The sequence below is a fragment of the Bubalus bubalis genome, chromosome 6 (genome assembly GCF_019923935.1).
Source record: "Bubalus bubalis isolate 160015118507 breed Murrah chromosome 6, NDDB_SH_1, whole genome shotgun sequence".
NCBI classification, from domain to species: Eukaryota; Metazoa; Chordata; class Mammalia; order Artiodactyla; family Bovidae; genus Bubalus; species Bubalus bubalis.
The window spans coordinates 90,932,054-90,946,538 of NC_059162.1; the positions used below are offsets into that span (position 1 = coordinate 90,932,054).

General features: G+C 38.3%; 1 protein-coding gene across 3 annotated transcripts in view; it reads left to right on the forward strand.

Annotated features, from left to right (window-relative positions):
- Positions 1-14,485, forward strand: part of USP24 (ubiquitin specific peptidase 24) — a 153,474-nt gene that overhangs the window by 103,969 nt on the left and 35,020 nt on the right. For all 3 annotated transcript variants that reach the window (XM_025288649.3, XM_006049602.4, XM_025288650.3), the window contains 7 exons: positions 4,326-4,387; positions 6,537-6,728; positions 7,688-7,805; positions 9,965-10,109; positions 12,578-12,697; positions 13,335-13,460; positions 14,091-14,189. In XM_025288649.3, coding sequence (XP_025144434.2) covers positions 4,326-4,387; positions 6,537-6,728; positions 7,688-7,805; positions 9,965-10,109; positions 12,578-12,697; positions 13,335-13,460; positions 14,091-14,189 — 862 coding nt within the window. The remainder of the gene's footprint in view (positions 1-4,325; positions 4,388-6,536; positions 6,729-7,687; positions 7,806-9,964; positions 10,110-12,577; positions 12,698-13,334; positions 13,461-14,090; positions 14,190-14,485) is intronic.

Below are 14,485 nucleotides of genomic sequence, written 5' to 3' on the forward strand. Positions count from 1 at the left end.
GGTTTTAACCCTTCCTTAACCTCAGGTTTCAGTGGCTACTGCTTCTTATGTGGAAATAAGTGTGGGTCTTTGAGCTTGACAACGACAAGAATAGCATTTTGTGCTCGACCCACAGATTTTCCATCAGCCCATACTCTAGGATTTACATTTTGTTCAATTAAAGGGAGAGAAATGGAGGGCTCCATATTCATAAAAACAGAGGCATGGACCTTGCTCAGTATATCCCTCCCCAAAAGGGGTGAGGGAGACACTGACACAATCAGAAACTCGTATGAAAATAGCACAGAATCCCAGTCACAACTTATAGAAACACTGAAGTAATACCTATTGGCTCATCCAGACAGTCCCATTACGGAAGCAGATCGGGAAGAAAGTGGGCCAGGGGCTTCAGTAAGCACGGAGTAAGTTGGCCCAGTATCTAAAAGGAAATCGACGGATTGGCCCCCCACAATTATTAATACCCAGGGTTCCTCAGGTGTAATTAGGACGGGAACTTGTGTGGGGACCTTCACAGGACCCCGGGCACCTTCAGTCCTGATTGTCTTGAGAGTCGACCCCTGAAACCTACGCCTCTGGGGGCAGTCTCTCTTCCAGTGTAGTCCTTTGCAGACATGAAGCTGGGGTTGGCTTAGATGCCTGAGGGCAATTCCGCTTGAGGTGCCCCTCCTTTCCACAGTAATAGCAAGCCCATCCCTTTTCACCTGGGTCCCTCTGGACATTTTTCTATGAATGGTTCTCATAGCCATTGCGAGGGCTTCCACCTGTAAGTATAAGGGAGATAGAGAAAGCTTCTGACATAGGCATCAGAAGGGGGCAGAAAAAGTACCCCCCTGCTAGTATTGGCAGTGGAGTTATATACTCTCCAATGAATCAAAAGAATGTCTGGAGGTTGTAAAGACTTCACCAGACCTGCTCCCATAATTTACATTTTATGATAACAAGATTAGCCAGAAGGTTTAATCCAGAGACTGTCCTCAGGCAGGATACATTATTGTTATATAATCCTTGTAAAGACTTCACCAGACCTACTCCCATAATTTACATTTTAAGATAACAGGATTAGCCAGAAGGTTTAATCCAGAGACTGTCCTCAGACAGGATACATTATTGTTATATAATCCTATGGAATGTAGAGGGGAAAAAAAAGTTTGTCCTTTCTTCCTCCTTGAGAATTCCAGACCCCTCTCTCCTTGGGGACCCCTAGAATTCTTATCAACCTGCCTAGGAAATGACTCTCTCAGAAGGTCTTGTAGGTTTTCATAGAACCATTCAGCTTCAGCTTCTTTAGCATTACTGGTGGGCCATGGACTTGGATTACCATAATATTGAATGGTTTGCCTTGGAAACAAACAGAGATCATTCTGTCGCTTTTGAGATTGCATCCAAGTACTGCATTTTGGACTTTTTTGTTGACTATGATGGCTACTCCATTTCTTCTAAGGGATTCCTGCCCACAGTAATAGATATAATGGTCATCTGAATTAAAGTCACCCATTCCATTCCATTTTAGTTCACTGATTCCTAGAATGTCGATGTTCACTCTTACCATCTCCTGTTTGACCACTTCCAATTTTCCTTGATTCATGGACCTAACATTCCAGGTTCCTATGCAATGTTGCTCTTTACAGCATTGGACCTTGCTTCTAACACCAGTCACATCCACAACTGGGTGTTGTTTTTGCTTTGGCTCCATCCCTTCGTTCTTTCTGGAGTTATTCACCCATAGGTGGACATTTGGTTTCATCTTTTAGCTAGTATAAATATTGCTACTATCAACCATGAGTATATGGATACCACTTTGAGTCCCGCTTTTGGTTCTTGTGTATATATGCCCAGTAGAATTGCTGGGTCCTGTAATAGTCCCGTGTGTGATGTTTTTGAGGAGCCACCACATCATTTCCACAGTAGCTGCACCATTTTCCTCTCCCACCAGCCATGTATAAGGGTCCATATTCTCCAGTGTCTTGCCAACACTTGTTTTCTGTTTGCTTTTGATAGTAACCACCCTGAGCATGAAGTGGCACCTTGGGGTTTTCATTTGCATGTCCCTAGTGATCAGTGATTTTGCATATCTCATCGTGTGCTTATTGGCCATTTGTATATCTTCTTTGGAGAAATGTCTGTTCAAGTCTTTTTCTTATTTTTAAGTTAGGTTTTCAATTTTTGGTTGTTGTTCTTTAGGTATTCTGAATATTAATCCCTAATCACATACATGAATTGCATATATTTTCTCATTCTTATGCTCCTTCTTTGTCTAGTGATTGTAGCATGAAAAGGCATTAAATTTTGTCATTTTTTCTGTGTTAATCGAGGTGATCATGTGGGGTTTTTTTCTCTTCATTCTATTAATGTAGGATATTCATTGGTAGGTTTTTGTATTTCGAACCATCCTTGCATTCCAGATATTAGTCTCAGTTGTTCACGGTGTTTAATTCTTTAAATGTTACTGCCAAATTAGATTTGCTAGGAAGTGTTCCTCTTCAATTTTTGAGGAAAAGTTTGAGAAGGGTTGGTGTTGATTCTTCTTTAAATGTTGGATGGAATTTACCAGTGCACCCGTTTGGTCCAAGAATTTTCTTTGTTGATAGGTTTTTGATTGATTCAGTGGTCTTGTTAGTGTACAATCACTGTTTCTACCTCATTCAGTCTTCTGAAGTGTTACGCTTCTAAGGATTTTCCATTTCATCTAGGTTATCCAACTTGTTGGTATACAGTTGCTCATAGTACGATCTTATAATCTCTTATAATCTCTCGTATGTGGAGATTCATGGCCCACATATCTAAGTCTCAAATATTGTTTTGAAGCATTTAACCTATTTTAACTTTATAAATTTATAAATAAGGAATAAATTAAGATTTTGGTTGCTGAGACAAGATAATTTTGAGTGACTTTAAAGTTAAAAAGTTAACTAAAATTTAGAGTTATGTTACAGCTGACCCCATTTAACCTAAATTAGATATTAGTTATATATTTCTGGTTCAGTTCAGTTCAGTCGCTGTAATGAAAAGTAATTCTTCTTAACAGTATAAAGCCAAATTTCAGAGAATGATTTTTCCCTGACAAAGTCATGGATTAAAAGTTATAGAAACTTCTTTTTTTTTTTTGCCCTTGTACATTTTTTTACTTTAGTATTCCAGTTTTTCCTAGTTAAAAGTTTTCTAAAATCAGATGATCCTTTTGTTAACTAGTAAGCTCAATGAATCTTTAGTTGAAATGTGTAAGCCATTTCCAAGTAATAAGCTGTTGTGCTTAAGTATAAGGTATAGTAATGATGTTAATAGCCGTTACGGGCTGATTATTTGGCTCACAGTATGCTAAATTCTTTACATACATTTATCATCTAATCTTCACAGTAGCCAAATGAGTGTGGCAGTGTTCTTATCCCGCTTTGTTAATAATCATAATTCTTGGCTCATGTGTAGTGTCATCATCAGTGCATTCTTGAGCCCTTTCTGTTTGTATGTATGTGTGCACGTCTGTTTCTAATACTCTGGTAAGCATTTAGAAATCAGGAAACTAAGAAAACTGAAATACATCATCCCTGGACACCCAGCTATTAAGTAGTGGAAAATGAAGGTGTTAGTCACTCAGCAACCCTGTGGACTGTAGCCCACCAGACTCCTCTGTCCCTGGAAGTCTCCAGTCAAGAATACTGGAGTTGGTAGCCATTCCCTTCTCCAGCGTATCTTCCCAACCCAGGGGATCGAATCCAGGTCTGTCTCACTGCAGGCAGATTCTTCACTGTCTGAGCCGTAAGTAGTGGAGCCAGGATTAAAAGTAAGGTCCGCCTTACTTTAAAATGTAAACCTGTGCTCTTCATTACTGTAATTGCCAGAAAAAACTTTCATTGATCATCCTAGAAAAAAGAATTTACCTTTCTCTTTCTTCTTTTATCCACTTTATTTTGCTTCTTAGCTCTTATCACCAATTGACATATGTATGTATTTTTCATCTGTTGTCTGTCTTCATTGTTTCTTGTTCATTGGTCCCCTAAAACAGTTCCAAGCATGTAGTAGGTGCTTAGGTGTATCAGTTAATATTTGAACAGTGAATGTAACTAGTGGATTATGTATGCACGCAGTGTGTGCATCATTACAAAATGTGATAGATTTAGTAAGTTTCTTCTCTTTACACTATTATTCCTATATCTGTTTAAGTAAAATCACTAGTGTGTGTCTTGCTGAAATACTTAAGTTGAATTAATGTAGTTATTTTATGCTTAGGAAAATTATCTTATTCATCTGTTTCATTAACTTATTATAAGTAATTTTTTTTATTTTCAAATTAGCCTCTTTTTAATAATTCAAATCTATCTATTTTTTAGACTGTTATCCCAGTGCATGGAGTATTTTGATCTGAGGTGCCAATTATTAGATGATCTGACAAGTAAGTAGATGTCTAACTGATTTATGTCAGGGAAGGGGTTGAGAAGAACCAGAAAAGAAAGCCAAACAGACATTTCTAAATCTGACTTAATATATCTGAGATAGAAACAATTTTATGATTATTGTTTGAAGTTGAATTTTATTCTCTTGAAAATATTTTACAATAGTATATAACCCCATGTACCAATTAGCTCTTCTCTATAATATGTCCAACCATTAACTTATTGAGATTTGTTGATATTTAAAATTGTCAAAGGCTCATATTTTAATCACACTGATACAGAATTGTTAGGAAGAGTCTTTCTCTCCATTACAGTCAATTCTGACAATTTGGAAGGTTTGAAGGAAAGAAGGAAGCACTGTTGTGATATATTGAGAGTAATAGAAGTGAGTGATGGAAGTCAGGCAACTGTTTAGTGTTAGGTGACTTGCAATATCATTGTTAGAAACACTGTTGTTAGAGTGTTTAGATTTTAATCATCTGTACTTACTCTTATATAATGCAAATACACGTTGGAATGCTCTGAATTTTAGTTGTTCCAATCAAGAGTTTGTTAATTTTATTTCCTACCCTTTACAGAAATCTTATAGGGAAGATTTATAATAAATAAATATAAATAAAATGAAATTCAGGATCAACAAAAGCATTGATTGGAAAAGAATGTCAAGCTCAGGAGGTTAAAAAAATACCTTTGTATATATGCAGAATTAGGTTGTGAGTTCCTGGAGGACAAAGGTAAAAAGGGAATCACATTTCTTCAGTTGTTCTCAATACCCTAGAGGAAGAAACAGAATGGTTTCTCAAAAGAAACACAGAACCTAAAAGAAACTTAACACAAAGGTCTTCAGATAACAGACACATAAAGGGAGAGCGACTAAGAAACCTCAGCAGTATCTCTAAAGCAGACACCATCCTGGGTTTCATGAGTGCCCCTCAAAAGCTGAGGACAGAGTACTCTGAGCACTGTGGTGTCATTGGTTTTGTTGGAACCTGAGATAATGCAGTCTGTGTCTTCATTCAGGAGTAAGACCTATACTGTCTAGAGGAGTGAATGGACTACATGTCCATATAGCCTGGCACTGCATATTTCAACCAAGCTTCCGGTGTTGAATTAGGCAGCAGCCCAAAAAGGTTTGCTTTGTGGCTTAGACTTGCAGAGGGTATTCTGTTTTGCTGCTTGAGAACTGGACTCATGAATTGACTGGACACGTACATCCTCAGAATGCATGAACAGGTTATTAGTGGAGGCCTTTTCTGTGCCATTGAGCCATCGAGTAAGGGATTCAAGATCCCTTCATTGATACTGAGGGCAGAATGGGAATATGTTTTGAAATGAGCAGTCTTTGCCATTTTTGGAGTATTGTCTTATGCCAGTGCCCATCCTAGGCCCTTTACGCACAGCACCCTGCAGTGTAGGTGATAGCCCCATTTTGTGAATGAGGAAACCAGGACACAGTGTCCCCTGAAGTATCTTTCCATCTCACCCCACGGGGCCCTGCGTGCCTGTGGCCCCAGTGCACCAGGAAGACAGTTTGATCACTCCCACTCTCCCTGCTAGTCCCAGCTTCCACTATGGAATCTTATTCCCAATCCTTGTTTGGAGGGGAAAGCAAAATACTGAATTCAAAGGAGCAGAGTAGTTCTCTCAAGGCTGGCTCATTGTCTGGAAGCCTGGATCCTGCCGCCCGCTGTGGACCCCTCTCCTCCACAGAGCTCACCACTCCCTAGGCGTAGGTAATACTCCGAGACCACTGGCGTTCCTCTCATCCCTTGACTGACCACTTCCTGCTCTGGCAGGGTTCCTTGCCTGGGACATCTGCTCACACCCACCAGACAGGAGCTTCTTCAGAACAAGGATTGGCCCCTTCAGCTTGTATCCCCAGCATGAGTACCATGACCCACAGAGGATGCACTCAGGGCCATTTGATCTGTGACTGAGAGGAGGAGGCAGGGAAGGAACAGACATGTATGAGCCTTCGTAGTCCCCTGGGCAGTTGCTGTTCATCAGTGACGATTTCTTTAATCTGTGAGATGAAAGATTGAGACTTGTCTCTGCTTAACTATTTTAATTCAGGATTTTGACTCTATGAAAAGAAATTCTTCTTTCAAGATGGGATGTTTTTTGTTTTGTCTTGTTTTTCTATCTTAGCCTCAGAAATGGAGCAGTTAAGAATCAGCCCAGCTACCATGCTTGAAGATGAGATTACCTGGCTGGATAACTTTGAACCCAATCGCACAGCTGAGTGTGAGACCAGTGAAGCAGACAACATCTTATTGGCAGGACACTTACGGCTCATTAAGACCCTTCTTTCACTCTGTGGGGCAGAAAAGGAAATGCTTGGTAATTATTACTTCATCTTATCATGTGACAGAGTACCTCAGTGCTCAGGTATTGCCATAGTGTTGTATGAAATTGGGAACATAAGACAGGTGCTAAGTGTTCCATAGAGAACCGACCCTTCAGACAATAGGAGATTGTCTGGAATTTTAGTGGATAACCAACATAAGGTGTATTTATCTGTGTCATTAAACCATATAGAGAATTTTATAGTGTTCAAAATAGTTGGATCATGTAACAAAAAAATAATAAATCATAGATGTTTCTCTTTTTTACAGTTACATACTTTATAAAATATAGTCCATTGTGTATCTTACCTCTTTTACAGATTATTCTTGTCTGGAGAGGCAGGCCCCAACCACCACCCCCTGGGTGGTGGGATACATATATAATTTGTAAAAGCATATTCAGTATTATAAATTACATTCAGAAAACAAATCAAAATGTTGATTATCACTTCTATCACACAAACTAAGTTCTATAAAAGTTTTCTTGGCTACTGGGGATACATAGAAAAGAGTGATCCTAAACCAGGGTGAGATGGGGCGCATCATTTTTACCTGAAGATTTTTACAGTTTCAGACCTTTTATGTGGACTGCCCCTATGCCCAGAGTAAAGTACATTATTCACCCAAACTATCTGCCTTGTGGTGTTCTTGGCGTTTATGTTCCTTAAGTGAAAGTGTAACTCCTTTCACTGTATTGTCAGCTCTTAAAGGAAGGTAGCTGCACTTGTCTATCTTTGTATCCTGTTCCCAGACTCTCCCACCCATCCCCACCCTGCTGCCCCACAGAGCTTTGCCAGGTACTGTAAGTGCTCAAAAAATAAGCATCAAGTAGAGTGAGTGTCCTGCCACTGGGTGGCCGCAGGAGCCTTTGCTGCTCTGATATGAAAGTGCAAGACAGGATCTTTGAATTAAATGTGTGTTCATCCTCAACATGAATATTATGCTCTATTCCAGGTTCATCACTCATTAAACCATTGTTAGATGACTTCCTTTTCCGAGCTTCTAGAATTATTTTAAATAGTCATTCTCCAGCTGGCAGTGCCGCCATCAGTCAACAGGACTTTCATCCAAAGTATGGAAAATGCACGTTGTGTTCAGTTTTGGTAAAAATTCTAATTCGAAACTTTAGTCCAAAAAGATTTTCTTAACTTGGAGTCTGTCTTCCATCTTGTGAGTGTGTGTAGCTTGTAAGATACTACCCTCTGTGTAAAGAAATGCATGTAAGGGGCTTAGGATAAAGCCTGCTGGCACACAGTATTGCTGAGCAAGTATGCTAGTACTGATACCATCATCAGGATGGAAGAGTAAGAATGTTAACTTGATCAGTAACAAATTCCGAGAGAAACTGAGGTTTTAAGAATTGCTTCCAGAGTAAATTAGGCTCTGAGTCTTGAGGGAGTCTGTGAGGAGAAAAGTGTTGGTGCTTTAGTGCATGAACCCTGCAATTTGCTGAGTATTGACTGTGTCCTGATAATTAAAACTGATAGTGATTTACTACAGTGGTAATTTTAAAATCCAATTTTGTATCAGTTTTTATGGATAGAAATTTGGAAGATCTTTCACAGTGTTGACCCTGCATGGGTGCTGTTTCTGCTCTTGGAGAGAGGAGGACCCAGCTACAAGCTGCCATCTTATTTGCTCTCAACCTAACTTACTTTGTTCTTTTCTCATGAAAACCAGAGTTAATTGAGGTAATCCTGAAGAAACTGAGGATTTGGTATTTAACCAGTGAAAAAAATTCCCATACAATTTCAGTAATTATTGAAATGGGCAAGGCATAATAAGCAATATTTTATGAACTCTTAAGAGGTGTCTTATCATGTATAGATTTATCTCTATCTAGAAATTCCTCGTTAGCAAAATCTGTTTTAGGTAATCTTCATTAAAACTCTCGGGGTGTCCTTCACACTGTGACCCCAGTCCTTACCCCTGCCCTAGTCTTGTTCTGGAAGATTTGGTGCTCGGTCTGCGAGAGTCTTTTGTTAAAGCAGTGGAAACACGTGATTATCTCAGTTTTCAGTGAACAGAGAAAACAAATCTTCAGCAGTTTTCACTGAAATGTTTTTTTCATGAATCCTTCCATTTGTATTTATTATTATAAAAGTAATACATCCATCAACAAGGAGTTGATTTTAAATCATATACAGTACCTTGAATAGAAAAGGAAACACTCTTTCATCGCTCCCTGGTGTACTGAATGGTGTTCATTTATCACAGTGACTCACAGCCTTTTCCCACCTAAATTCTAAAGCTAGCAAGAGACTTACACGGAAACTCTCTTCACAAGTAATACTATTCTTGTATCATACCAACAAAAGAACTTCCTAATGTATATATAGATTTATATAATGGTACCTTCTATTCATTCTTTACCTGTCCTTTGCAACCCAGAAATGCAATGCAGTTAAGAAGCAGAGGATAGTGCCAGGTCCATGGCCTGTATCCTCAGTGCCTGATGCAGTTCTGATCTCCATGCCCCTCCCCCCTCTTGAACACATCTCCTACACTCCATTCCATAATTGTTTCTCTCAGAGGTTGGATGTCCTCTTTTCTGTGTATCCTTCCTAACCTGCGACCTCCTAAGAAATGGAAAGTTGACTTAGGTGACAGTGAGAAATTACTGTCCATCCCCCAAATGATTTCTGCTAAAGGGGAGTAGTAAAGAAGCCTTTGGTTTCCTGCAGAATGCTTGCTAGTTATCTTTCACTGTCACTTTATAAACACACTGACTTGGCAAGCTATTTCTGTCTCCACATTTTCAGCAAAATAGAAAGTTGACTAGTATCCTTGATGTTTATGGGCATCTGTTCTGATTTGTATAGCTTTCTGCCATGTAGATATTTGAATTTCATATCTACAAAAACTTTTCTTCCTACCTATTTTGATTGAAAGATAGTTGTTTCCATGTTATTTTTCGGTAAAGTTTTCAGACTCTTTATATTCTTGCTAATCCATCCCTTAGATAAGAGTATTCTGGAGTCATAGTGGAAAGATTTGCTACTTGATCATCAGGCCAAGAAGATATTTAGCTCTAAATCATAATCATCCTTCCTCGGTTCATGGTCTCTCCGTTTGTTACCTGATCGCCTCCCACTAGATTCCTGGGTTCTGACTTACCCCTGTTTTAGAGATTGCACCGCTTATATTTTCATTTCAAATGTTGGTTTAATTTAATAAGCGACTTAAGTAAGCTATTCATTGTTGAAATTCACTTGTGTCTTTTGTTTTTAGGTGTAGTACAGTGAATAGCCGATTGGCAGCCTACGAAGTCCTTGTCATGCTGGCTGATAGCTCACCTTCAAATCTTCAAATTATTACAAAAGAACTACTTTCTATGCATCATCAACCTGATCCTGCTCTTACCAAGGAGTTTGATGTAAGTTTTCTAGACCTTGATGCACTTAATTTTTTTTAGAATGAGCTCTTGTTTAAACATAGTATTTTAAAATTATGCTTGCATTATCCTAGTCACAAAGAAAGTCAGTGTTATTCCTTTGCTTATCGTGTTCACATACTCAAATTAGCTATAATCTATAGTGTATTATCCTAATACATTACTAAATGGCACCCTTTTAATTAAAAAGAAGACTTTTTAATTTTTATTTTTTATTTACTTACTTATTTTTGGCTCCTCTGGGTCTTCGTTGCTACACAAGGGCTTTCTCTAGTTGCGGCCAAGTGGGGGCTACTCTAGTTGCGGAGCGCAGACTTTTCATTGCAGTGACTTCCCTTGCTATGGAGCACGGGCTCTAGGCACGTGGGCTTCAGTAGTTGTGGAACATGGGCTCAGTAGTTGCAGCTCACAGGCTGTATAGAGCAGTAGTTGTGGCTCACGGGCCCAGTTGCCACTAGTCCCATGGAATCTTCGCCAGACCAGGGATCGAACCCATGTCCTCTGCTTTGGCAGGCAGATTCTTCACTGCTGGGCTACAAGGGAAGTCCCGAAAAAAGGGACTTTTTGACATTTGACTTTGACATTTTTGACAATTTTTTGTCAAAAATTGACATTTTTGACATTTGACTTTTGACATTTTTAAGTTAAGTGGTAATTAGTCACAGTATAAACTAGCATTTCAGCCTATTTTTTGAGAAACTATGCTTGGTGCAGTGACAGGCACTAGGGCTACAAACTCAAACACTGGCTCTGGCACAGTCTAGTCTGTGTTCACTTAAATTCAACTAAGATTTATTGAGTTTACCATGCACTGAGGCGCTGTAGGCTTCTGGAGCTCAAAAATGAAGATATGAGTCCAGCCTTTAGATAGAGGTATATCCTGAATGCTCTAACAGAGGCACTTTGACACCAGATGGTGGTATTTTAGAACCCTTCTTAGAAATTATAGCATTTAAAATAGAGCCCTTCACAGTAGTGAGCCAATTGAGGCAAGGTAGGAAGGTCATTTCAGACAGGAGAAGCCATGTCAACATCTACAAGAGGAAAACGAGCTGCAGATAGATGCCCTGGAGCACCAGACCAGAAGCAGGAGGACACTTAAGCACCCTCCACGAACATGCAGAGGCAACCTCACCCCTTTGGACGCCTGAGCTGAGTACTGTGAAGCAGGCAGGGAGAGAAGTGAGAAGAGGTGTTCTAAATAGAGGCAGTAGTGCTTGCAAAGTGAAATGTGTGCGTACACTGGGAGCTGTTTTGGTATGAACTGTTTAGTTTATAATGCTTATTTTATGCAGTGCTTTAAGTTTTACATGCATTTAATAATCAGGTTAAAATGACAATCTTACTTTAGTAAGCCAGGGATTATATCAGCATAATCAAGAAAATATTTGTCATATAAATACAGTTTTAGCACTGTTATGAACCAGTTTTTTCTTGTTTTGCAACTTTTTTTTTAATCTGTACTTTGGACTACAAATAAATTACACTGTTAATTAGATCACAAAAATCACCTTGCTCTAAGTATATGTTGAATGTTAATGAAAAGTATATGATGTTTAGCAATTCCTTTCAGTCCAGAAGACCTCCAGGGTCTTGTCAGTTTGTTAGTTATTACATCGATCCAGGTACTTGATATATGCAGATAAAATATGGCTCTGGTCATAGCATCCGCACCAAATTCTACTCTAATCACATTGCAGAGTGTCACTACAGTACCCTTTTTCACTTGGAGAAGTGCCATGTTGAACTTTATTCAGGATGCCTCTTCTAAATTATTTCTACCTAGAAAAACACTGTGCTAGAATCTGCATTGTTACAAAACATCCTTAAGTAAAATGCTACAGTATTTACATATTTTTTTAATTGCATGCTTATTAGAAGAAATTCAGTAGAAGAATGTTACCTTCTCAGAAAGTAAGAGAAGGAGTATGAGCCTTCCTTGACCATCCACACATGTTAGGATTCTTCGTAGTAAATGCTTCACAGAACCCTTCCTACTTTCCAAAGTACTACCTCAGTTTGAAAATATGTATCAATATTTTTAATTAATGTCTACCCTGCTATATAATGTAAGCTCCTTGAGATCAAAGACCAAATATATTTCTGCTCTCTCATATCCCTGGCTTCAGGGTATTCTAAAGAAGTATTTGTTGAATGATAATGAAGTGACTAAATGCATGACTACATAGTGAATATGCAAATACATGCTTCATATATGGGGGGTATTTTAGGAACTAAATGGAAACAGTAAGATAGTCGTTTTAGAATTGCATTGCATCTGTAGAGATGCTTTGTGGACATGGGTTTGCTACCATAGCTTGTTGACACACTGGATGAATACATTTGCAAGTTTCTCTCTTTTCCTCTGGGATATCTGACATAGCTGTGAGGAAGTCTGCTAGTGACCAAGATACTAACTCTGTCTCAATGGTTTCTACTTGCTTTCCTAGTACCTTCCCCCTGTGGATAGCAGGTCCAGCTCAGGGTTTGTGGGGCTGAGGAATGGTGGTGCTACGTGTTACATGAATGCAGTCTTCCAGCAGCTGTATATGCAACCTGGTCTCCCAGAGGTGATTTCCTTCCTCTTCTCTGTTTAGTTTCATAAATGTGTATGCCTGAGAACTCTTCCATATTCATATATTGCATTTTGGGGTTTACTAAAACTAGACCCAATTAGAGATTCTGTAGTAGCTTCTGAAGTCTGTATAGATGACGTTGTTCATAGTCATAAACTTTTATAAATCTGCTGAGGTCTCATACTGCCTGTTTGACAGATGAATTTGACCTAATGAGATTTTTTTAACTCCTAAAATTATTCTCAAATTCTATCCCACAAAGCTATTAATGTTTCTCCTGTTTTAGAAATATTTAGACTCTATCATTTGCACTTTGTAATAATCTACTAGTAGGTTATGATATAGCAGTAAATAGTTTTGAGAATATTCTGTGTCATTATGTCATACTTATTTCTTGCAAAGATCCTGGTATTATTGGTTTCGGTTTTTCATAACCGAATGGAAGCTCAGAGATGATTTGTTCATTATTATACTAGCTAGAAGTGTTAAAGCTAAACATAGGCAGAGTTGTAGCCACAGATAAACACACATGTCATTCTGAAAGAACAGTGTGGGTACTTGGAGTATAGAAATCAAGGTTTTCTGAAAGTGGTTGAATATTTCTAATTTAATACATTTGATTTCTTTTTAGTCATTACTTTCAGTGGATGATGACACGGACAACCCAGATGATAGTGTATTCTACCAAGTGCAGTCTCTCTTTGGGCATTTGATGGAAAGCAAACTGCAGTACTATGTACCTGAGAACTTTTGGAAGGTATTTCACCCAGTAACTCTTTAGGTTGAAAGATGTTAGCTATTTGGAATGTGGCTACATTCTTTCTCTAGTGATAACTGTCTCTTCTTTATTAACTCTAGACTAATGCCATTGCCAAGACCTATAAAAGAAATATCTTTACCATTCTTCTTCAAGTGATTAGAATGTTGAGAATAGTCATTTATATAATTTCTAGAGATTTGCTAGTCTTAATTGTTTGGGCTGTTTCCCCTTATTTTTACTTATCTGTTTGAAATATTTGTTCAAATTATTCCTCTGAACATATGCCAGTTTCACTAATACCTCTAAATAAAGAATATCTTTTAAAGCATTGCTGTACTATGGTTTGCCTTATATTTCCCCCATAGGTTGGATAGTTTCTAAGAAAGAAACTGTCTGTTCCTTGACCTTAAATCTCACCCTATATGGTTTCATACGCTTATTACTATAAAGAGACTGTGGAAAAACATAGATGGCTGAATGCAAGCTAATCTCACATCAGTAAAAACTTTTATATCCTAATAGTGAACGTGATTTTTAGAAGCATTTAAAGACTCTTCTCGCATTCCTTTTCTACCATATTCAGAAATTGCTATTTTTCCTTCAACAATGTATTTAATTGTTACATAGATTTTCAAGATGTGGAACAAAGAACTTTATGTGAGAGAACAGCAGGATGCATATGAATTCTTCACCAGTCTCATCGATCAGATGGATGAGTATCTCAAGGTAGAAAAAATTTGCATTTTTCCCTCTCATTTCTCTCAAAGTCTAGCATGAGAACAGTGCTTTAGAATTTGGGATTACAAATCAGAAAGTGATTATCTTTAATACCACAACTGTAATTCGTTTCATCTGGGTTTGAATATCAAAATATACAGAACACACTATAGATTATAGATTTACTTTCTTAATTCATCTGACACTTGTATATAGTTCTTAACCTATATCCCATAATAATAACTATTTGTAGCTACTCACTATGTGTCTGCATTGAAGTAACCTTGCCTCAGAGCAGTGCTGCT